The sequence below is a fragment of the Ambystoma mexicanum genome, chromosome 6q (assembly GCF_040938575.1).
Source record: "Ambystoma mexicanum isolate Mex_15411 chromosome 6q, UKY_AmexF1_1, whole genome shotgun sequence".
Lineage (NCBI taxonomy): Eukaryota > Metazoa > Chordata > Amphibia > Caudata > Ambystomatidae > Ambystoma > Ambystoma mexicanum.
Genome location: NC_090937.1, coordinates 773,808,994 through 773,833,085, shown reverse-complemented (window position 1 = coordinate 773,833,085; position 24,092 = coordinate 773,808,994). Strand labels below are relative to the sequence as shown.

Sequence of the window (24,092 nt, the reverse complement as noted above, 5' to 3'; positions counted from 1 at the left end):
TCCTCTTTCATAGTTTGCATCATTATCAAAAGTATGTCCGGCATGTTGGGATACACTGCTCTTAAGGCATCAACAACATTAAAATACAGTCCATCATGGTTTTTATCCCCCATTTGTATTTCTGAATACCCGCTCTTTTCAAAATATCGGCAGCTTTGTCTCCTAATAATGCGGCAAACAAACTCTGCATGTCTCCTACTGCTAGTGTAATCCCAGCTGCCTATGTCTCGAGCGTGTATATCCTTTTTCATGCCCCTGCTGCGAGTAATGGCAATTCCTTCATCAGATTATTTCTATACATGTGTGGCTAGGGCATATACTGTGCTCTGCCAGGACCTTTATGTAACAGTGGAAACTGCACTCCCACCTGCTTAGCTGGTGGCTTTCTCCCCCCTCGCTTCCCCTTCAGCACTGCCATGCAACCTGGTCACGTTCCGAACATCGGACTGCACAAACACTCTATGCTTGGTGTCGCTCTAGGCAGTATCTCACCCCCCTGCTAGTCCTCTGAGCCCCACTACTCCACCTCCGCTGCTATCCCTAGATCAACATCTGATCTGATTGACTCATAGTCTAAACTGCCCACCCGCAGAAATCCTTTTTCATGGCTATCAATATTGTATCCCTCATCCTTCTTTTCAACATGCAGTCCCTAATCATGGTGCAATCGATCCCAAATACAATATCACCCCCCTCTCCGTTCATTGGTTCCCCTTGGCACTCTTTCCCTCTCCTCCCTTTCTAGCTTTACTCACGCAAGCACTAACTATGCATCCCAACACAGGTTCTGGAATGGAGGTCTGCAAGACCTTCTTCCTTTGATATAAAGTGGTGGGTCTCACCAGCCACATCTTTGGCTACATTTTCAAGCACTCTGATTCCAGAAAGATGGTTGGCAGTGAATCAACATCACAGAAAAATCACAAATACAAGAAGCATCTGGCAACCAGCCATAGAGAAAGGCTCAAAAATATGGTCAAGTAGCAAAGTAGAAAGAATAATCCCAGGCTCAGCAAAGAACAATGATTTTGGAGTGCTAAAATAATGGTCAAGTAGCAAAATAGAAAGAATAATCCCAGAATTGAAATGCAGGGGATGGTACAAGAAGAGCACACTGTTTTTCTGAGGTTGGTTATTTTGTCAAATCTGAAACAATGTTAATCATCACACAATGAATCTGTCCTAGAATGTCAAATGGTGTACAAACAGCACATAATGTAAACCACAAGATGAATCCATGTGAATGTTACTTGCTTTGTTTTGCTGCAGGTTTTGGAATCTCAGCCAGAAAGCACACTTGTGTCCACTGTATACGCCAAGGACCCTGATTCGGGAAAGAATGGAACGTTAATATATTCACTCTCATCAGGTAATGCTGAACTTTAGTGAAATGAGATCTGTACCTACCACTAAAATGTATTATTTATCAGTGAAATGCTTGTTGTACACCACCACACAGGCGTTCATCAAATTCCACTACATTTGAATTGGAAAAAATACATATACCAGGGCTCACTGGAAGTCTCCCTGTTGATACGATCAGTTCTGCTGATCAATCACGACCAAGTGTTTGTGCTTCAGTCTTTTTTTTCTTAATTTAAATAATTCTCCATTTCCCATGGTGAACAATGTGTCAATAAACGTTTAAGAAGACAGCGATGGGTGCACCTTCCGAGGCTCCAATTGCCATCACCTGGCTCTAACCTAACATTCTGCGTCATAAGCATTGTGGAATGCCGAAGAGGTTATCCAGTTATAATTCAGGTACTTAACATTCTTAAACTTAATAATGATATTGCCAGTATTGATATGTCTAGGTAGACAGAAACTAACCTACTTCACCACACACCAAGTAACGTAAACATAGCCATTAAAATATAGCACATTAGTACCTTTTCTTACTAAACCTAACTGGCTAAGGCAGAGTTCCTGAGCATTTACAATGGGTTCCTATGTAGTCCATGCTGGCGTAAATGATGGGGCATTTGTATTACAGGGAATAAGGGAGCGGCGTAATCAAGAAATATGATCCACCCCTCCTCACCACCATACAAATGGGGCATACTGTTAACAAAATACGTAACAGCCTTACGTAAACCTTTTATGCATTGGGCCTCATTACACGGTAGGCGGTAAACCATGGCGCTATTAGCGCCATGGTTCATGCCGGTAATTTACCGGTACCGCCTTGGAGGAAAGGGGAATTACCGCCCTATTCCAAGGTTGGGAAGGTGGTAATTCCTCCTTCCTCCATTGCCCTTCCCCATTCCCATTTTTGCCCCATAGGGCATAATGGGAATGGGGAAGGCGCTAATTACGGTACCGCAAATTGCGGTACCGTAATTAGCTCCCTGGTCCCTTTGCGGGTTGGATTTTTAACGCCTGCAAAAAGCAGGCGTTAAATTCCCCAACCTGCAAAGGGACCTCGTAGTAAGGCGGTAAGGATTTACCGGTACCGGTAAAATACCGGTACCGGTAAACCCTTACCGCCTACCGTGTAATGAGGCCCATTGTCTTACCGATACGCCAAGCTCAATGTGAGCTCCATTGTGTTTCTGAGAATATAAAGCACCAGAATATACACAGAATACGCTACTCAGTCGAACTGAGGTTCTCAACTTTAATCCGTAACCTGAGTAGCCCATGATAAACAAAGAGATTCACGTCCATACAACAAGGGAAATCAAGTCCGATTTGTTCCTCGGGCCCTTCATGCAGGGCCTGAATCACAACATGTTTTCTGGCAAAAATAAAGGGCTACCCTACCACATATGTACCCGAAAAGTTATGCCTCTCTCACAAAGGCCATTCCCATTGCCCTCCCCCATACGCAATTGTGCAAATCAAGCGCTATTAGGGGAGGCACCTCCACGCATTTCAATTCACATCCCAATTCACAGACATGATGTGCTTTGAAATGTGCAGAAAAGCAAGGTATCCCTCTTACATGTGATGACATTTTTTTTCTAGATGAAGCTTCCGGGGCTGGGCAGAGTGCAGCAGATAGGGCTTGTAAAACTTGCCACAAAGCTCGGTTTGATTTTCGGATTTAATTTCTTAATGTATATATTCCTCTTTGTTGAAATAGTAATCGCAGCGTTTCATTTGTCAGAAACTGCTGTTTCCGAATGAATGAGTGGATGATTTCAAAGGTATTTTGATGGATGGATGAATGGGAATATGTGCATATTGGGAGTCAGGCAGTGCCATAGTATGGCTGGCATTCCCTCCTAATGCCAAGTATTGTTGTTCTATGCTTTGTTATTACAGTCATACACCATGTATTGGCATTATATTCCTAGAAAATTATTTTAAGAAAGTGGGGGGCATTCCTGTGCCGTAACAATCTGCTCCTAAAATGCATGCGGGTCCCTGTGCTGTTACCTTGTGGTAAGTCAAACACACTGAGCAGTTTGTGTGGATATTTCACAAGCTAAAAAACCTACAATTAAATTGTCTGCCGTGGACAATGGAGACAGCAAGTACTCTTAGTCCCTTCTCTCCTGTTCCATGGCAGCCATTGGCAATGGTGGGAAGAAAAGGTCCAGCAGGGTGAGCAGGGGAGCATGGCGGCTGGGAGAGGTCGATGTAAGGTATATGGAGGGGGGGAGATGGGAATGGGTTTGGGATGAATGGAAGTGTGGTGTAGGTTGGGGTGAATGTAGGCAGGCGCATGGGAGGGCAAATAGCAACTCCCCACTCATCAGAGGGCTTGGAATGTAGGCAGATACATTAATTAACGCATGTATTTTGAACTTCCTAATACGATAGGAGGCTATGCCATCAAATGAAAATGCCATCAAATGCAAATGCTATCACTATGATCAAGTGTCCTTGTACTGTAGTCACCTTGAGTGGGGCAGGTATGCCCAGACATTGGTCCCGTACCTGCTGGACCTAGAGACCCATGCTACTCCTCACTGATGAGGCCCAATGAGGCCGAAACATGTTTGGGGATGCTTGTGGTCTTGTGCAGAAGGGATGTGAACAAGCAGTTTGGGCTGGACCACCCTTTTTGGGGTGGAACCAAGCCCGATTTGCATATGGTCTTTCCCCTTTTATAATGGCTTGGCAGGTGAAGAACGATGGTCTGGAGGGTCCCAGAGCAGTGCCAGAGGTTGAGATTAATTCTAAATCTTCCTCTTTTGATTTTCTCTCAAAATATGTCAGCTATTGGCAAGTGTGTAACTACTCACCGAATATGCCAGATAGTACCATCATATGGCCATGTACTGCAACAAAGGTAAGACATTGCCAATCATTTTCCCTGGAACTTCCCACCTTATTGCAGGTCAGGTTCTATCATTCTGACCAAACTTCAATGAGGAACAACCTGAAAGCCCACTTGCTGATCATTCATTTATGCATTCCCAGCATAACAGCCATTTTAAAACCGGAACCACTAGGACAATGCAAGTAATTCAAAAGAAAGGAAAGGCACGAAGCGTAGACTTTAGGGACTGGTTTAATGAACCAGCAATAGAAGCAGAGGAAAAGGATGAGCTCGGACTGCATTGTAGCTGCTAATGAGCGAACACAGGAAGAAGAGAACACACTATTACATTCCACGAACATTGTGGTCGTAGCAGTAGTAGTTTCGCCAATATGCCATCAACACACACGTCTAAGAAGGGCACATACAACCAATGCCCCAAAACAGTAGCACCCATACTGGGGACACTACCCGCAATGTCATGTGATACCGCAAACTTGAACCCTTTGCTGTTTGAAGAAGGGGCAAACAACGGTCAGGAAATGGCAGCTAAAACAGATGCCAAATGGAAAATACCTGCTTACTTTGCCTTACAAACTGCAACTCAACCTGATTCCAGCCTTCTAAATCATCCTTAATAGACAGCAATTCACTGCTGAACTGATGCTATTCATTACAAACTGAAAGTGCAAACAACTTAGGGCCTCATTACACGGTAGGCGGTAAGGGTTTACCGATACCGGTATTTTACCAGTACCGGTAAATCCTTACCGCCTTACTACGAGGTCCCTTTGCGGGTTGGGGAATTTAAAGCCTGCTTTTTGCAGGCGTTAAAAACCAACCCGCAAAGGGACCAGTGGAGCTAATTACGGTACCGCAATTTGCGGTACCGTAATTTGAGCCTTCCCCATTCCCATAGAGCCCTATGGGGCAAAAATGGGAATGGGGAAGGGCAATGGTGGCAGGGGGAATTACCGCCCCGCCAACCTTGGAATGGGGCAGTAATTCCCCTTTCCACCGAGGCAGTGCAGGTATTTTACCGGCATGAACCATGGCGCTAATATCGCCATGGTTCACCGCCTTCCGTGTAATGAGGCCCTTAATGTTTGGAGGCACAGCAGGTGAAGAGCAGCCATAATTGAATGTTGTGCGTGTGCAACCTACAGAGCGGTGAACATTAAATAATAGGGAATGATTATTATTGTGGGATCGATCTATTGCGTGTGCGCTAGTTTCCACTCACAAATTGGTATTTTCAATCTGATTTCCCAAAAATGGAAAAAGAAAGGGTGGTAGCGAGTTAACTACTTCCCTCAAACTTCCCACAAAGTTTGGAATAAGAAAAAAACGGAATTAGTTTTGGGAAGGTGTCTTGCACTCAATAACACCCCTAAATTTGAAAAAGTCCACTGTTATACAGATTATATCACTGCAATAATTCAGATAACAAGGAAATAGATGTTTATTCTTCAAGTTGTAGACAGCCGACACGTGTTTCTACCCCCTGGTCATTACCAAGGCTGTGATAAGTAAGCAAATCATACAAAATAAATGGTCACATATGATCAACACACAATTGATATTGCACATTGGTCACATGGCATTAAACATTGAGAAGAATATCAAAAGAAATGTGGTCATTCAATTGTTACATGTTTTGGAAAAAGAGAGCCAACAAATGACTAAAAAGAGGGAATAGGAATTCTGGTGACATAACTAACTGGGTTGTCAAACTGAACGCCGCTAATGAAGGAGATGTAGACAGGTCTGAGTTGGTGACCATTGATAGTGCTATCGACGAGATTCAATGTGCCAAGTATTAACTGTAAAAGACATAGGTCCTCATTCCGAGCCATGCCGGTAAGTATCGGTACTTTCCGGCATGGCGTAAAGTACGACATTGTGCTGGTTGAAGACCGAAAATTTCGGCCCATTCCGAGCCCTCGGACACTCGCTTTCTGCCATGCCGGGTGCGGGGCCTCCTCTCCAGCAACCGCAGCCAGGCCCTGCAGACGGGAGGTGGCCCAAGTACCGCAGTCCAACTTGAGCCGTGGGAGGAGACCTGTGCGGAGCTCATTGGCACTGAATTCATTGAGGGCGTGGGGACCATGGATTGCGGGGGAACGACTTCTGGAGAAGGAGGTGAGTGTTGACAGTGTATACTGGCAATGTCCATTGCATGATGTAAACTGACCCAGGGGCCATCGAAGGCACCCTCTCCTGTTTCCCTCCCCATCCAACGCATTCCCCCATCCAACAAATGCTGAGGCAAGTGCCGCCTAATGCTGGCCAAAGTGCGAGTACATAACGCACATCAACCATAGTGCATTGACTTGCACAGCCCATCATGCACACTGTCCAGCGTGGTAGGCATAGTACTAGCCAAAATGGACATGACCAGGGCACAACGAGTCACTCCCAAACATGCGTATATGCCATCGCCATGCACATGTACCACTGCCATAGCTACCCCGCAAACAGAACAAACCGTAAATGACCGAAATGTCCATGCAACCATGTATGCAAATAGGACATTGCACATACACTAATGTTGTCCCTCTCTTCTACCCCCACAGGCACAGACCATGACAGCACAGAGCCCCAGGGAAGCCGGCCAAGCACCTCCGCGGGTACTGGCAGGGTCAGGCCGAAGCCAGCAGCAATAAAAACCACCCCCCAGCCTACGGAAAGGCCACTTGAAGCTGGGAGACCAGCAACCCACACAGCATCTGCGGCAGTAACTGTGGAAACCCCTAGCTCGGCACAGTCGAGCGTCTCAGGGGAGGCTACTGCCACCGCACCGGATGAGTGGGAGCCCAGCCCGCCACCCATCCAGTGGCCCATGTCGGAGGACACCCAAGACAGTATGCACAGGCCAGAGCCATGCCTTGTGGCCCTGGCGTCATGCAGTGACTCTGGGGATGCACCGTCACCTGTGCACAGACTGGAACCTGACCCGCAGGGGTATGACGCTGTTCCCCCGAGTCCACCCATACCACCCCCTGCAGAGCATGCTGGTGCAAGTGGATCATCAGATGGTCTCCCTTCACTTGACTAGCACCGAGTGCACCAGTTGACTTATCAAATTGAGAACTACATTGAGTACAATCACCAGGCCAGGGCAGAACTGCATGGAGAACTTAACCAAATACGGCAGTCCCTCACCGACTGCACCACCAGATTGTGCGATTCTATGAAGGACAGCACGACCCGGCTATGCCATGTCCTCAATCGCATAGCAAATGCCCTTGAGGCAGGGCATCAAAATACCGAGCCACAGCAGGAGGACACGGCCGCGACCAGTGAGGCCACGCAATGCAGCCCGGAGAGACGCACTCGGCGTTCCTTGCATCAACGGGATTTGCCTCCCCCAGACAAGGGGGGCAAGAGATATTAGGCGTTTCTGCCACATGTGGGCCCCACATCCTACATGGGACGACTGCTCTGGAGTTGGGGGGAGGGGGAGGTGGATGATGGTGTGTTCTGGAGTTGGGGGGAGGAGGGATGGGGTGATGTTGTGTTCTGGAGTTGGGGGGAGCTGGGAGGGGGTTGATGTTGTGTTCTGGAGTTGGGGGTGGGGGGAGGGGGCATGGGCAGTTGCTGATGTAAGCATTATTTTTTTTTTATTTATCACAATACACAATTGGTGTTGCAAACTTCAACCGTTGTGGACATTCATCATTGCACATTTGTTCATTGACTACTGCCAGTGCATGGTGTACAAGTATGCACAAGTCCGTTGCCCTGTGTGCCCATGCCATGACACCCTCTACTGACTTGTGTCCTGGAGACCTTGTCCACTGTAAGTACAGAGCATTACATGTTCCTCAAGTGCACAGCCTCAATGAACCCTTGTTGGCACTATAACCTCCGCCTTCACCGCATCGTCCTGTGGTTGTAGCAGTACCATGTCAGAGGTGATAGCCGCTCACGTAGGGATGCACTTTTTGTCCATCTGCACATATGGCATGGGCCCATTCGACACCAGATATCAGTGGTGGGGTCAGCCACCAGTCCTGGTTCGCCGGCACATATATGCATCATGCAAGCCTGGTGACTGCTTCATCTACACGCTTGCACGGGTATGGCCATAGTCTGGTTGCCCCATGGGCCTGTTCAGGGGGTTCATGACAGGGGTCATGTGGCTTGCTGTCATGGGACAGCCAACAACAGCTACATGTGTCGCCAAATGAGGTGGGTGTGTGGACTGTCATGGTGGAGAAGAGTACTTGGCTGTTATGGCAGTATTTCAATGATGGCCATCTGGACATGTCCATGGATGTATTGGGCACGATCAGGGACACAAATATGTGTCTGATGCAATGTAATGCAGTGGGGTGTTGTGTCTACATGATGGTCCGTGAACGATGGTGTGGACATCTTGGGGTACATGTTTCTTTGTTGCATGCTGCTGTCCTGATTTCGGATCATTGTAGTGCTGTGCACTGTGTACATTCTTATTTGGGTGTGATGGCTGTAGTCTGTGGATCATGGTCATCATCCTGCTCTGATCCATTCTAAGGTGATTCCCAACACTCCTATGGGGGTGCCATGCCGGTGACGTGATATCGTACCCCTGCTGCCTTCTGTGAATTCCACTCCCAGGGATGGGTCTCCAATGTGGTGCCAGGCTGGGGGATGCCACATTGTGCATGTGCAGTGTGTCCTCCGATATGCGCTTACGGTTGTGGTGTCTGCCAATGAGTGGTGCTGGTGTAGTGTGCTTAGCCCTTGTCAGTTGGTGGAGATGTAGTGTGATGTGGGTGTCTTATTCTGGCAAAGTGGGAATCTGTTCATATGTGCCGTTGCACTGGTTCTGTGGCAGGTTTGTTGTCGGGCCCACCCATGTGTGCGGTTCTTGGTAGCGTTGGATTCCATCTGCACGTAGGGGGAGTGCTATTGTTTGCAGTTGCTGTCCGCAACGTGCATGCAAGGCTGGTCAACATATGACCTGTGGGTGCTGTCAAGGGCACCATTGGCATTTGGCATGCCTCCATTTGCATTAGGTCCAGCTTTACTGTTGTGTATCTCATGGGTGGTCCATGTTGGGGATTGGTGGACCCTTGTGTGTTGGGGAGGTGTAACGGCACTTGTATATGTGGCCGCATAATGGACGGTTGTGACATGCCACTGTGTGCTGGTGGGTGCCTTTGGCATGGGTGTTGGCCACAGGCAACACCATCACTTGTGCCGGGTTGGCACTGTACATTTGCATGGTGCTCGCTTTTCTTGTGTCTGTGGCGCAATATGGTGGTGACGGTGTCACAGTCTAGGTGGTCAGGGGTGTCTATCTGGTAGGACTTCTCCTAGAGCGGCCGGACATGCTGCGTGTGCATGGGGGCTGCTGGGGTGGTAACGGAGGCTGCACTGGTGCTGCATGCAGGGCCTGTCTGCCCCCTCCTTCTACCCCTGTGTCTCCTCAGTGGGGGGTGTGGTGTTGTTGCAGGGGTTTGTGTGGTTGTGGCCTTGCTTGTTCAATTGGTGTCATCTTGGTGTGGGAGGGGTGTGGTGTGTGGGTGTGTTCCTTTTCTGCTGTGGCAGACTCCTGGCCTCCATCTGTGTTGCTTGTGTGCACCTGTGGCTCTGGGTCCCACTGCTCAGGGTTCTTTACTCCTTCTCTGAGATGCCTGTATGTACTCCAAACTGGTAAGGTACTTTACGGCCTTGGGGAGGCCGTAATTTACGTGTGCTCCTTACTTGAGATCAGCTCCAGTTTACGACATGCCGTTAATTTCGGCATGGTGGGGCGCGCGCGCGACCCAAGAACGTAAATTACGGCATTGTAGTTTACGGTGTCATCATTTACGGTCTGAGGGGTCGGAATGGCATGGAGCGGAAAACCATGCCCGTAAATCATTACCGGCATGGTTTGTACCTTAACTCCATGCTCGGAACGACCCCCATAGTGAAAAAGGATTGCTACTTTTACGACCTCAAATAGTTCACAAGTCTGATGATTCAGTGGCAGGGGAAACCACTTCCATCACGATCTGCAATTTATTTCCAGACAGGAATGATTAATTGCTCAACCGCTCGTATATCTTGCATTTATTTAATCAAATTCCTCCTGTTGTGGTGTGAAATACAGACCCTGAATGCCAGAAATAAAGAGGCCAGAGTGATTTGTGAAGTCCTATTGAAGGATAAGATCAGCACAGAAATGGTGATGTCAGACATGAGGCCTATTGAACCAAAAACAGGCCTAAGTCTCAAAGGAAAGAAAGTGGGCATAACTCTCAAAAGTGTGAAGATATGCACAATGCATTTCAGCAAGGAAAGGAAAGACATGTGGCTGAAAACGATGTTTTACTAAATCCATGGAGAGCTGCATTTTTTTTCTTATAGCCAGATAGCTGTGTGTACATTATCTTCAATGTAATACCAGATTGTGCGCCAGTCATCTAAAGTGAAACCGAGCTGATTCTAATTATAAGAAATAAAAGAACCTCCTTTTTTCCTCATCCAAATGACAGTATGCTAAGAGAAGTGTTCACTAGACTTTCAGAGTTTGAACATGGTTTTCTCATATAACTGCCCTATACATATGGACAATCCAGAAGTGATATGTATTTTGCAACTGTGAGTTTAAAGAGGTACATTACAGGTGGATATAAGGCCCAGGTGCATTATAAAATGTCATGTAAAATATATTGTGTGTGAGTTTAAAAGCCAGTGAAGATAAAACCTGTTCATTCTCCTTTACTCAAAGACTTTCAGGCTGAGATTAGTGTCCTTAAATGCCTGTTGTGGCTGATTTTTGAGTCCCATCGTAATAAAGCAGGAGGGATCTGTACACTTGCACTTTTGTGTAAACGGGTCCCCATCCAACAAATGTTCTTCACTTGCACAGCGGAGTGCAAAAGGGAGGGGAAAAGGTGGTGTACATGCTTGTACATCACCCCTATTGTACTCCCCCATGCAAATTGAGTTAATGCTACTTGCCATGTACACATGGCAGGCAGCATTTACACTGGGTTCCTATGTAGTCCATGCCAGCGTAAATGATGGGGCATTTGTATTACAGGGAATGAGGGAGCGGCGTAATCGAAAATTATGATCCGCCCCTCCTCACCACCATACAAATGGGGCATACTGTTAACAAAATATTTTACATGCAGTCGGTCATTTCTCTTAAAGATGAAACTTAACCTCCAAGACCTTTCCTCTGCTGATCCTAGAGAGAGAGGTCTGGTTGTCAACCATCAATCAGGGGCATTGCTTAAAAATATAGAAAGAAATACACTGCCTAGATTTAAACCACAGTGGTAACAGAAAAGGCCATGCCTGTTCGTTCAGCACAAGTCACCTTAAGCTCACCATTACCATAAAATGTCCATTAGAGTTGCAGCTAGGGCCATTACAGGTCATGACTGGGGAGGGGAGGATACATATGAGCCAGCCTATGGCTGATCACATACTCAAAAACTGAAAGTGAATAAGGAAGTTAATAGAAAAATACATATTATTGCATAAAAGGGGCATCGTATATGCCACAATGGCCGTTTCAGACTTTCATTAAACGTGAAATTAACCCCCTTTGAATCATGCTAAACTGATTTTTCTGTGATAAACATAACTAAAGTTATTATTTGATTTGGGCCTTCCCTTTATTCCGAGAGATATGAAAGTTGGTGTGAGGGTAAAGGACAAAATTAACATGGGAACTATGAAGTGGCATATTTTTCACTGATACGGCTCCTGAGTAAATGAAGAAAAAACGTATCTCTGCATAGGAAGGGCGTGCCGACTTCAGATTAGCATCACCTAATTTTCCTTAAAATGTAGTTCTTCAAAATATGGCCATACTTGGAAAGATTTGAAAAATTAGGGTACTTGATATGTTGATAGATTTTCAGAGTTTTGAACATGCCAAGCCCACATGTCAGGTTGGAATGATGAAGCTTTCTCCTTGCACAGCTTTTCTAACTCACTCCCCTCATCTCCTTGTCCTATTAGCACACAGGTGGGAGGTGGGTAGAGAAAACCAACCAATCCCTTTTTGCAGGAATCATGACAAGTTTGTGATCTCATTTGCGCTATAAGTAAACCAGATTGCTTTTTCACTTATTCCGGGAGGTAACCTGCTGCTGAACTCTTGAGAGATTCACCCAACCATAGAGGCCCCAAATCTTGCATTGGAGACAGGGACCAGGAGACATAGAAGCTGACTCAGACCCCTTCGAGGAGCCAGGGGGGACTATCCTGGACTGACACCCTTGCTGTCCTGCATGGTGCCCTGCTGTTCCCTGATGCTCATTGCAAGTCCTCTTCTGTACATAAAACTATCCCCAAAGCCATAGATTACGTAGGCCCTGCATTTTCAAGTAATGTTTTAGTTATTTCCCCATAGCAAAATATCATGTATGTCTGTGTAGATCCTTAGCATATTTAATTAAAGTAAATCAATTAATTCCCCGATAAAAATCACGTGATGTGGTTTGTTGGCATTCAAAACTAACAAGCGCTTCTCATTGTGTTTTGAGCCAGTACAGACATAAAGATTTGCCAAAAGAATGAATCCCAAAACCATGTTTCCACATGAGTGTGCAGGCTGCAAAACGAAATTGCCCCTTTGTTTCCACTTTGCTCTGACTAAAACCACAACCCCCTGCCTGTTCTTTTTAGGTGTGGCAAAACAACATTTCCCATTGCTTTTCTTTCCCTCATATTGCATACGTGGTAATAAGTAAACAAAAAGATTTTGCCCCTTGAATTCCTCTTTCCAAAGAGAGCATATTATCAGAATCCCAAAACAATTTTCCAATTATGTTCCCACTCTCTGTCACTGCCTTTCAATTTAGAGGCGTCAAGTCTTATTGATGTTTGGAGGGTGGGGGTTCCTGGGAGAAAAAGTATTATAGCCAAATCAGCAATCACTGTGTGTCTTGAATTGTTCTTTTTCTATATTGGTGGGTGATTTGAAAAGAAAGATGCGGGAAATTGTGACTGCATATCTGTTGGTGCCATTACGGAAGTCAGTTTGGTTCTTGTGTTGCCACAGCATTGGTGACTGATGTTAGACTATTTGTCAAATTTGGTTTTAATAAATTAATAAATATATATTCTCACTACACACCGGCCTGGTTTCTAGTCCATTGTGGCACTAGGTAATTGTTGGGATTGGGTGCGAGATGGGTTGGAGGCCTTATCAAACTGAACCTTAAAAATTGAATAGTGATTTATTGTGCACCACATTCATTGGGGGGGGAAGGAACTCTCTGAGTTGAGTGTGACCACGTAATAAACTGCGACACTCTCAGTGTCTTAACTTTCGGGCAATATTGATTATATAGAATTTATAGACACTACACCCCTGCTGACTACACCTCTGCATTGCACCACTAGAGAAACAGTGTCTATGATAAGAGCACACTTAAGCTGGGCTTTGACTTAGATCTCCAATCTATGCCTAGACACATGAGTTTTGAGGAAAAAAGACATGATACTGAACTAAAAATAACTATTATGTGGTTGAGAAGGAAGGTATAAAGAGAAAATGCTTTGAGTAAGGAAGCAAAGCAACACAATATTGTGCATTGTTACGATGGTTCTTTCCAACTATGACAAAGAACAGAAGGAACCCAAACACACTGCGCCAAGGAAGTGCAACTATTGAAATGCGGTCTGAGGTTTATTCAGGGTGATCAAAAACAGCCTGACACCTGTTTCGAGCTGAACTGGCTCTTCATCTGAGGCTGATGTACAACATAAATATATACAACATAATATTAAATACATGTGTAAACAAAAATAGGGCACAATATTAGGTAACACAGAGGGCAACCAGTCAAAGTAAAGTAATTCAGATGATTGAATCATAGATTACATTTTGCACAAATCACAGAGCATAATCATATTAATGTATATGGAAAAACTAAGAATAAAAACAAAAAAGTAAAGGAGGGAGAATAAGGTAAGAAGAAAACAAATAAGAAAACAGAGTGTTAGTTTCGATCATGTTAGTACAGCGCGATCCAAGACATTTTGTCAACTAATTATACGGTGAAAAGGGTACGTTGCATATGGAGTGTAAAATTAAATGATGAGGAGGCATAATTATGCCTGTATTTAGGTCAACTAAAAGTAAAAGTGATAGACCGAAAGTCAAATTGCGCCAAAAATTACAACCATCCTTGGGTGCGTGGTGAGAGAGAAAAAATAAAAAAGTCATACCTCTAATGCTTCACGGATGCGGAACGGTCTGGGATCAGAGAAAAGATATATATATGAATCCAAATATCACATAGACAGATTAAATGATTTATGCGATCCAAATATTTAATTTCGAGATTGAAGAAATTAAATGCTTAATTACGGTGTATTATAAATCGTGCTATCAGTGTGCAAGACTATCCAACTTGCGTGATAAACTTATGGCGAGTTAGGTGACCAGGAATGATTCATCACGAAATACCGCTGTATTACAGATTAAGCGTTAGATTGAAGAAATGAAATGCTTAATTGCGGTGTACTATAAATCATGTGCAAGATTGACCAACTTGTGTGATAAACTTATGGCGAGTTAAAATACCGATATATTACAGATTAAGCGTTAGTTACTGATCGGACAGCATTGGGCGATGCTAGTAGTAAGGTTGAATGGTTGGGAAGAAATCCTGATGTGCAGCCGCTGCTTGTCCATAAGTTAAAACAGCAGCTTGCGGCTGCAATGTGAATGTGGTCCCAGGGATCATAGCTAAAGGTTTTTACCTGATAACGTTGGAATAGCAGCAAAAATTAGGATTGGGCACGGAGCCTCAAGCAAAGGGTGACATTTAAAAACAGCGGCTCTGAGTGTCAACACAGCTAGACTGGTTCCACTGCAAGTAAATTGGTGGACGAATTTGAGGCACCATCTTAGGTGTGGTAAGCTTGAGACTGCAAGCCATAATGTGAAACCGCTAGAACTTGCCAGTGGCCCCGAAAAATAATTTTGAATGAGTAAGAACTGCAGAACATTAGTTGTAGTGCCGCGTTAGGGAGTACCGTGATAAATCAACCAACCTAAATGTCGATTGAAAGGGTAATTGTTAAGGGAAAGGCTATACTCAAAATAAATGTGCTAACATTAATTTAGCATAGCGATAAGAACAATTTTAATCTAATTAGGGAAATTCACCAGTTATTCACCATTCTTTCCAACTATGCCATTGAGTAGCCTGTGAATATGCAAAATGATGTCATGGAACACACCAGGACATAGACATTTTGACAAGCAGCACTGGAGGGCACAACCGCCTGACCGATTCTGACATCATTCTGATACAGAAGAGTTGGTTCACAACTGCTTTTTTCTTAGATGGTATTAATGTATTCCAACAATTGGCCAAAAAGGATTCTTTGGGATGGACTGCCGGAGGCTTATTGATTGGGACACTTAATGATCTTCCTGCTATAGAAATGAAGTTGGCCGAGAATGAACATAACATCCTGGCAGTTGAGATTGGTTATAATAAGGTCGACTTGTGTAAGAAAATGCTGCTTCTGAATGTATAAAATCTGCCTGGTGCTTCCCATGCTGAAAGCTTACAATCATGTATTAATGATCTATTAATTAACTGGCATTATGGTAATAGAGAGGAGGTGGTAATAATAAGTGGAGACTTCAATGCACGCTGTAAAGATAGTCAGGTAATTGATGATGCTAAAATACCCAGCCACAGAGCATATCGTTGCAGCGGGTTGACAATAAACAGGGGAAGTCATGTGTCTAGGCTTATTGTGGATTAGGACCTACCCATGCAGAATGTCCGTCTAAAGGGCAACTCCCCGAGAAATGACACATGGCGTAGTGGAACTAAGACAGCCACACTAGATTACTTCTTTCGTAACTCTGAAGTGCCAGTTTGTGCAATTTCCCTTATTAGTGCCTTTAATGATTAAAGTGATCATGCATTGCTCTCACTGAATTTAAAAGTGGACTGCACAATGGTGCGAACAAGAACAATTGGAGATGTTGAACAGCAGGGCAAATAGGTTAAGATGGACAGAACAAAACCTAAATGCCATCAGTACACAATTTAATGGTTCAGTGGTTTACATCACTAACAATATATGTCACATTGTTGAGTGGCCCTTATGCAGGAAAGCATAAGGAACATGCCAGCATTTATGACAGAGACATCCGGGATGCAAAGCGATCCCAAAGACATGGCGTAAGGTATATCCACAGAAGCAATGCTTGTGAAACAGAGAGGCAGTGATCAAAGTGAGCGGGAGCAGTCGGGAGCGACGTTCCACTACTTCAATTTTTTTCTGTTTACCATTCCTCTACTTTCTACGACCATATTCACCATTCTTTACTGAGGATTTGTCCATTCATGCCCGTGTTCAAGTGTAAAGTTGTAATAGGAGCCTTAGTTACTAGTCAATTAGACTATCGCAATGCCCCGTCCGCAACATCTTGTCACATGTCGCACTATGCTTCCATCTACCCTTTCCCCTGCTGAGATCACAGTTCCACTACTTTCTTTGGTAACACTTCTACCACTGCAGAGAGGCCTTTGCTGATCAAGACACAGAAGCATATGTATGATAAGTGGATGAAGAGGCATTGATTCTCTCTTAAAAACACCCAGTGGTAGGCAATGTGTGAGATTTTGAAAAAATCTGCACTATATGAAATACTATAAAGGGAAGCAGAGCTGCTCTGATCACCAATCCCATAGGTGGAGAAGTGTGGACTAAACACATTGAAGACGCATGGGTAAAGTGGGAAATGCTACGGTATACCCGCAAGGAGTGAAACTAGATGTAACAGCATAAGGTTTGACGCTAAGAGCATTGTGCTAGACATATGCACATTTAAAGAATGCAGAGCCCTAGGGAGAGATGGACTGACTAAAGTGTCCTTGCGGTGAGACCCTTGGATATGGGCAGGCATTCTTGCTAACCTATTCAACAAAATCAGTAAAGAAGGAGTCATAAATGTGTCCTGGAGCAAAGCACTACTGGTTGCTGTTCATAAAAATAACGCTCGTATTGAACCCATGAAATTATAGACTGTTGTCCTTCCTGGATGCACTGAGTAAGGTTTTTGCGACCTTCCAATTAAAGCAGTTAAAATGTTGGACTGAGGAAACATATCTACTAAGTACATTTCAGACTTTCCAGCTACATCTCATAAAATATTGACATTAAACACCTTCATTTATTCAGCACAAACACGAACAAGAACAAGTGCTCGGGTGAGGTTGAGCAGCATGGGCAACTGCCCAAAATAAATACATCCACATCAAGGCTTAAAACAAGAATGCATGCTCGGACCCATGCTGTTCGACCTGTATCTTGCATATCTACCCAGACGGATGGCTCGCATTAACAGGGTGCCTCCAAAAATAGGTCATGACCCCATACCGTGGCTTGCATATTCAGATGTGGTGATCATCTTGGATCATACATTAATGGGTCTCAAGAGAAATGCATGCGAATTTAGTGACTATGCTCTAGGGCTAAACTTTGATGAAACAAAGTACATGCACTTTGGTAACCAGAAAAACAGTGCTTCACATTGGTTATAATGAATGTGACCATAGAGCAAGCCTTCTCCTGAACCTTCTTGGGACAGGTAATTACTGTAGGGAAAAAGAACATGGAAGCAATTGAAAACAAGCAAAGAATGGCTATTTATAGAGCTCTTGCCAGTGATTACATAATTCACTATTATCCTTTATGGACTAGAGGCTAGATATGCTAATGATTATTGCTGGCTGAATTTATTCGAGGGTACCATCTTGAGGAGACTACTGGGTTTATCTCAATGCACCCCAGTAGAGACTATTCAATTAGACTTGGGATTGATCCTCGCTGTTAGGTCTAGTGTTACAAAAACGAGGCATTCTATACATAAAAGCCATGACAGGACCTATGTGCCTGCTGCTTGATCTGTTTGGGATTACTATGAACAACTCTAAAATGCAATCGTTACAAGAATTTAAAGAATTGAACGAAAACTCATCACCAACTTTTGAAACAAGTATTCACTAAAAAGGTAAAGCTGTGGGATTGGTATCATATTCCTGACCCTAGCAGACATGGTATTTCCTGCTTTTAACACGTTGGAGAAGGAATGCATGCTGCACCTTGGGAAATTCGTTCATTACCCTGATTGTATAAACACAGGATCATTCTAGCGATGCTGCTTAGCTGGAAATCAAAATTCTTTAAGTATGGCCCTGTATAGGCTATAGGCGTTAATCGAGAAATAAAATAAGATGTGAACTAACTGTTTATGGCAAGCAATTAATTGGTAACATATGACTGAACTGCTAAAATGGGGAAATCAATAAGAAATAGATTGTCTTACGGATCCTAAAAACTTCTTGCATAATGTGTACAACATTTTAAATTGAATTATTTATTGATTTTAATTGTTATTAATAGGATTTAATTATAATGAAATTGTTGTGTGTTGTAATCTATTTTTGTAATTGTATGAAAGTTCGATTGAACTATAAAACACTAATTACAAATTAAAACAAATATTATTAAAGGGTACTATAGGAGGGAGCGAGTGTTATGATAATTTGTGTGGTAAGTGGTAAACAGGAAAGGAACAGAAAAAAGAAATTAAAGTAAAAATCAGTGTAATATATAGCTGGATAAGAATGGGAAAGGAGAGGAGGAGAAGCAGGGCTTGGCAGACCCAAACCTTAACCCAATTTAAAAGCCTTGAAAAAGCCAAAAGGTGCTGCTTTTGCATGTTGAAAACATAATCTGGGCTCATGCACACAGACACACTTTGGCAGATACGTGTTATGTCAAAGGGAGTTTAGACAGAAAGCAGCTAGACGGTGCTGAAGGGATAGATGAATAGATATGTGAGGAATGATATATGAATGGGAGTGAGAGGGGATGCGGGGTAAAGATAAATGAGTAATGGTATTTAGGTAATGGCCCTAGGAAACATGCATCATCTATTACTGAATGGGATTACACCAGAATAATTCCATGAGTCCATAATTAATGAGTCCAAATAACCAGACAAACTCAAGAAGATTGCAATTATCTAAAACAGGGAGTTACAGCGAACGTCAACGTCGTACGCTCATTCGCAGTGATTTCCACACAAAACACAATTATATACTGCAACATGGCAATAGTGAAAAACCTATCAAGAGTTGGCATTGGTTAAGGGACACATCTGGATATACAATCACATAGGAGCTAGGTTTGTTATTGGCTGTCAGATATCAGGTGGACAACTTATGCCTACCTTCATATATGTCATTTAAGAAATAAATCAGGTATACAGTGTTTTATTGGTTTCTCAAGCTATAAGGTCCTTTGTTATATGGACTAATACAATTGGTTTGGCATGCCTGTGCTATGTCTGGAACATTCAGTACAATTAGCAGCCAATAAGTCAAAACCCAGGTGCAAGTAGATAGAACATGAAGCTGCCCTACCATGCTATTAGTCCAACATCTCTCATCACCCATGCTTTCTGCCATGAAATTCTCTTTGTACTTGGCAGAGTATTATTGTCCTAGGAATGCAATGGGAGTGAGGGCACTCGCTATTGTGTCTGGAACTCCAAGTTCAAGCCCTATTTTCGGCCTCGACTCACGTGACAAGATACCACTATTCTGTTCAGTCTTTAAATGTTGAAATTAATTAAGACTTGGCATCCTCTGTGTTCTTACTTGCACCTTAACATGAGAGGATTCATCCTTTGCGCACATGTTCCTCTTTAGCATAGATAGCTGACCTCGACTTCTCAGTTCTTGACTTCATGCCAGACAGCCTCCCAATGCAGCTCCAACAACCTGCTATTCCACTGCGACACAGCCTTTCATTTTCTCTTCATGGTTACTTGGCTTATTTATTTCATGATACCAATGTTCAGTTTCTGTACAACGGTGACTCTGCCTGCATCCTATTCATTACCTGTAGCTAGCCTATACGATGACTTGATCTATCTTACATTTCAACATATATACATTCATTATACTTCTTATTTCTGCAGTACTTTCTGACGTATAATCTTTTTCTTTTACAATTTTTTAAGGTTCACTTGATTCTTTACTTTGTCATTATCCTCTAGGAGTCATATATTGTCTTCATTTAGTATGTCAGGACTTTATGCACACTTTCTTAGGAAGTCATCAGTCCATTTTCTTAGCTCTTTCTCATATTCCTTCAGGGATTTCCTCCTGTAGGCTATTGTCAACTTGAGGGTAAATTCGATATGGTTGTCTCAAAGGATACCGTCTTCCAAATACTCGCTGCAGTATTGGTACAATAGCTGGTGTTAGACAGGGTACGGTCTCATGGCTCCAATACAGGGGAGGTGGGAGTAGGATCTCTCTCAGATGTGTACATCTGCTCCTCTACATTCCACCCCTCTGGTCGAGTCCTCGACCACCTCCTCAGGCTTCCTGCTTCTTTGAATGTTCTCTTGAATTAATCTCTAAGAATAATGAGCAAGGGGTCCACGTCTGGATTCCCCTAGTAACCTAGGGTGAGACACAAAGTTACTTAAACATGCAAAAAACAAGGGAGGTCCTGAGAGTCTCTCTACCAGACATTAGTCCTTGTTGCGAGAGCCTTATTGGGATTATAGTGCCTTAATGAGCCTGTCCAATAAAGACACACGCTGCACTGGAGTGCCGTCTGCGCAGAGATAACCCCTCCTTATCCAATGTGGCAGCCCTGCATGTACGGGTGACGTCAGATAGGTGGAGTCACTGTACACCGTCACTTCCTGATCTTTGTGTTTCTCGAGCGCAACAATAAGTGCTACCAATTCTGCTGCCTTTGCTGAAAAATGGGATGGTAGTCTTACACTCGCCATAATCTCAAATTCACAATTCAATCTGCATCTTACAACTGCAGATCTTCAATGCCTCTCCCCACTAGTTTGATACATTTTTGATGAACTATCAATAAAAAGAATCTCCCCTCCTGCTAAAGCATTTTCTTTCACACAGGGTATATCGTCAGAAAATTCAGCATTGTTAGTGCAATAATGTACATGATTACCTTCCTCTATAGGTTCAGCTTCAAACGTGGCTGGGTTCACTATTTTGCATCTCACAATTGTAATCAATGGTTTAAAAATCATTACTTCATAGGCTGAAGCTCCCTGTTTTGTCAATGTACTTTTGGGTTTCTCTAAAATGGCAAATAAGGGATGCTTCACATATAGCATCATTGCACAGCCCATAGTAATACTTGTGGACTTCTAAATCACAAATGCAGCAGCAGCCAAAGATTGTTCGCATGGAAAATGTCCTCTCATAACTGGATCTAAAATCCCGCTGTAATACACCAAAGGTGTATACCCTAGTGTTGTTCTTGTGAGAGTACTGCTGTCATTACTGATCCATTGGTGTGTGAAAACAAATCAAACTCTTGACTATAATTGGGAATTCCCAAAATGGGAGCTGTACAAATTGCTCTTTTTAATTCCTCAAATCCTTCGTCCATTGCTTCAGTCCATTCTATCTTTTCCTTACCGACTTGTGCTTTCATAAGTGCTTGTAAAAGTGGTTTGTGTATGAACTGTAGTCGAACACCCAGGCCCTACAATAATTTGCATAGGCCCAGAAATTGCTGCATTTGCCTCACTGGATTTGGATTTGGTGTTTGCATAATAACCTCAGCTCTCTTCGGTGTTACTTTCTTTCCTTCATGTGAAATTAACTGGCCTATGTATAACACCTCTACCTGTCAATACAGTAATTTCTCCTTATCTACTTTGTATCCATTCTCTGCCAATACAGTCATTAACTGAACATAGTACATTCATCCTCTATTTAACCACAGATTAGTATGTCTTCTACGCACTGAATTACCACACTTTTGAGTTCAATATTGCCTAAAACTATCCACAGGACCATATTAAACATTGACAGGGACTCAAAGTACCTCTGAGGCAAACCATTATGTTTTAGTCGTTTTTGTCTGAATGTAAAGGAAGTAAGGTCTTGTGAGTCTTTGTGCAATGGGATTGAGAAAAATGCATTTTTCAAATAGATCACTGTGAAATACTTAGCTTCAATTGGCATGGCACACAATATTGTCGCAGCATTCGGAACTAATGGAAATTCTGCTTCTAAAATCTGATAAAGAGGGCACAAGTGCTGGATAAATCTCTACAACCCCCATTTTGATTTTTTCATTGGATATACCACAGTATTGCATGAGGAGTCTGATGGTACTAGGATTCCCTGTTTCATCAACACAAAAATAGTCTCAAATATGCTTTCATCAGCTTCTTCAGACATAGGGTACTGTTTTGGTAGGGGTAAAATTGCTCCTGCCTTAAGTTTTACTTTAACCTCCCCTATTCCCTTCAATAAGCCAACGTTATGTGGGCCAGTAGTCCAAAGGACACTTGGCACTTTTTCAATGTCTTCCTGAAAGAACGCTGGTCTTTGCTGCATCAGTGCCGTTCCCTGAGGGACTTCCCGTTTCTGAACCTTTATCCAGTATGTAATACTTAGAAAAAACATTACCTCATCATCTATACGTTCATCTCTGAACATATTTTCCTCTCTTAATTCAGTCAATCTGTATCCCTGCTGAAGAACTATCACTGTTCTCCATGCTGTGCCTTCGTCATCTACTCCTTCAAGCATTGCTATTTCCCCTCACCCTATAGCTGCTTCCAAGTCTATGGGAACAATCTGCCCTTCTTCCTCATCCATGGGTACTTGTAATCTAAATAAAAACTCATCAGGTATGCTCACATTTCCCCCTAATAATCCAGGTAGCCATGTTAAAAAAAATGTTCACATTATACATGAAGACTTCTGGATCTACCGGAACTCCCCGTAGAGCCACTTGTCATGTAAATGCCAGTATAAACTCTCCTACATTTAAATATATATTCCTGGAGTAGAGAACACTATTCCTTGATCCATGAATGAAATCATCACATTAGGTTTTGTCATCAAATCTCTACCCAGAATGTTAACTGGTGTTTATCGTGAATATAAAAAGGGGAAAGACATGTCACATTCCCCTATAGAAACAAGTAATTTATCAGTAAGAGGAACTAAATTCGTAGCTCCAGAGAACCCTTGAGCATTCATGGCAATAACTGATATTGGATATTTTCCCTCCCTTATACAAGAGCACGTTGCCCCAGTGTCTACAAGAAAAGAAAAAGATTTGCTTATCATCACATCGACCCTTGGTTTTTCTTGGTGGTCTGGTGTACTGATAGTACTGAAAACATCAAGTCACCCTGTGAGCTGTCCTATTGAGGGTACAAATAGATCCCTGTCCCCATAAAAGGCTTCCCTCCTACTACAGAGACACTAACATCCTAGGTGCTAGTGTTTGCCCTGTGTTCGCATTCTGTTGTTTCTGCATAGGTGCTTGTTGTGATTGCCCTTGTGTTGGGTGCATTTGGACTGGCCCCTGCAGTTGTGTCTGCTATGCTTGTGGCACCTGTGTCTGATAGGATGTGTGATCCTGGGCACAACCGCATGTGTTTGTGTGCTGTATGGAGGTGGATGACCTGTCCCCCTCTTGAATTTTGCCCATTTTGTTGCATGTTTTCATATAATAATAAAAAAATAATAATTTGGCACTTATATAGTGCTACGAACCCTCAGGTATCTGAGTGCTGCTTATTATTACCCATGGTGTGTGGTGCTCATTTATCGACCTCAGAAGGATGAAAGGCTGAGTTTGGCCCTGCTGGGATTTGAACCTGCGTTAGCAGGCTCTGCACGGATGTCAAAACAAGTGCTCTACTCGCTGTGCCACTTGACCGGCTATATACCCACAATATGCCCTAATATCCTACAATTCCAACACAATGGGGGTGGCCTTGTGGCAAACCCACAATCCCTGTTTGTTCTGATTTCCACCCTGGGCATTCTGAAGTCCACCTTGGGTGTTCTGAAATCTACCTCCTCTTCCC

General features: G+C 43.5%; 1 protein-coding gene across 1 annotated transcript in view; it reads left to right on the top strand.

Moving 5' to 3' along the window:
* DCHS2 (dachsous cadherin-related 2) overlaps positions 1-24,092 on the top strand; it is a 1,925,309-nt gene that overhangs the window by 1,219,094 nt on the left and 682,123 nt on the right. The window contains exon 7 of the mRNA XM_069631304.1: positions 1,270-1,369. Coding sequence (XP_069487405.1) covers positions 1,270-1,369 — 100 coding nt within the window. The remainder of the gene's footprint in view (positions 1-1,269; positions 1,370-24,092) is intronic.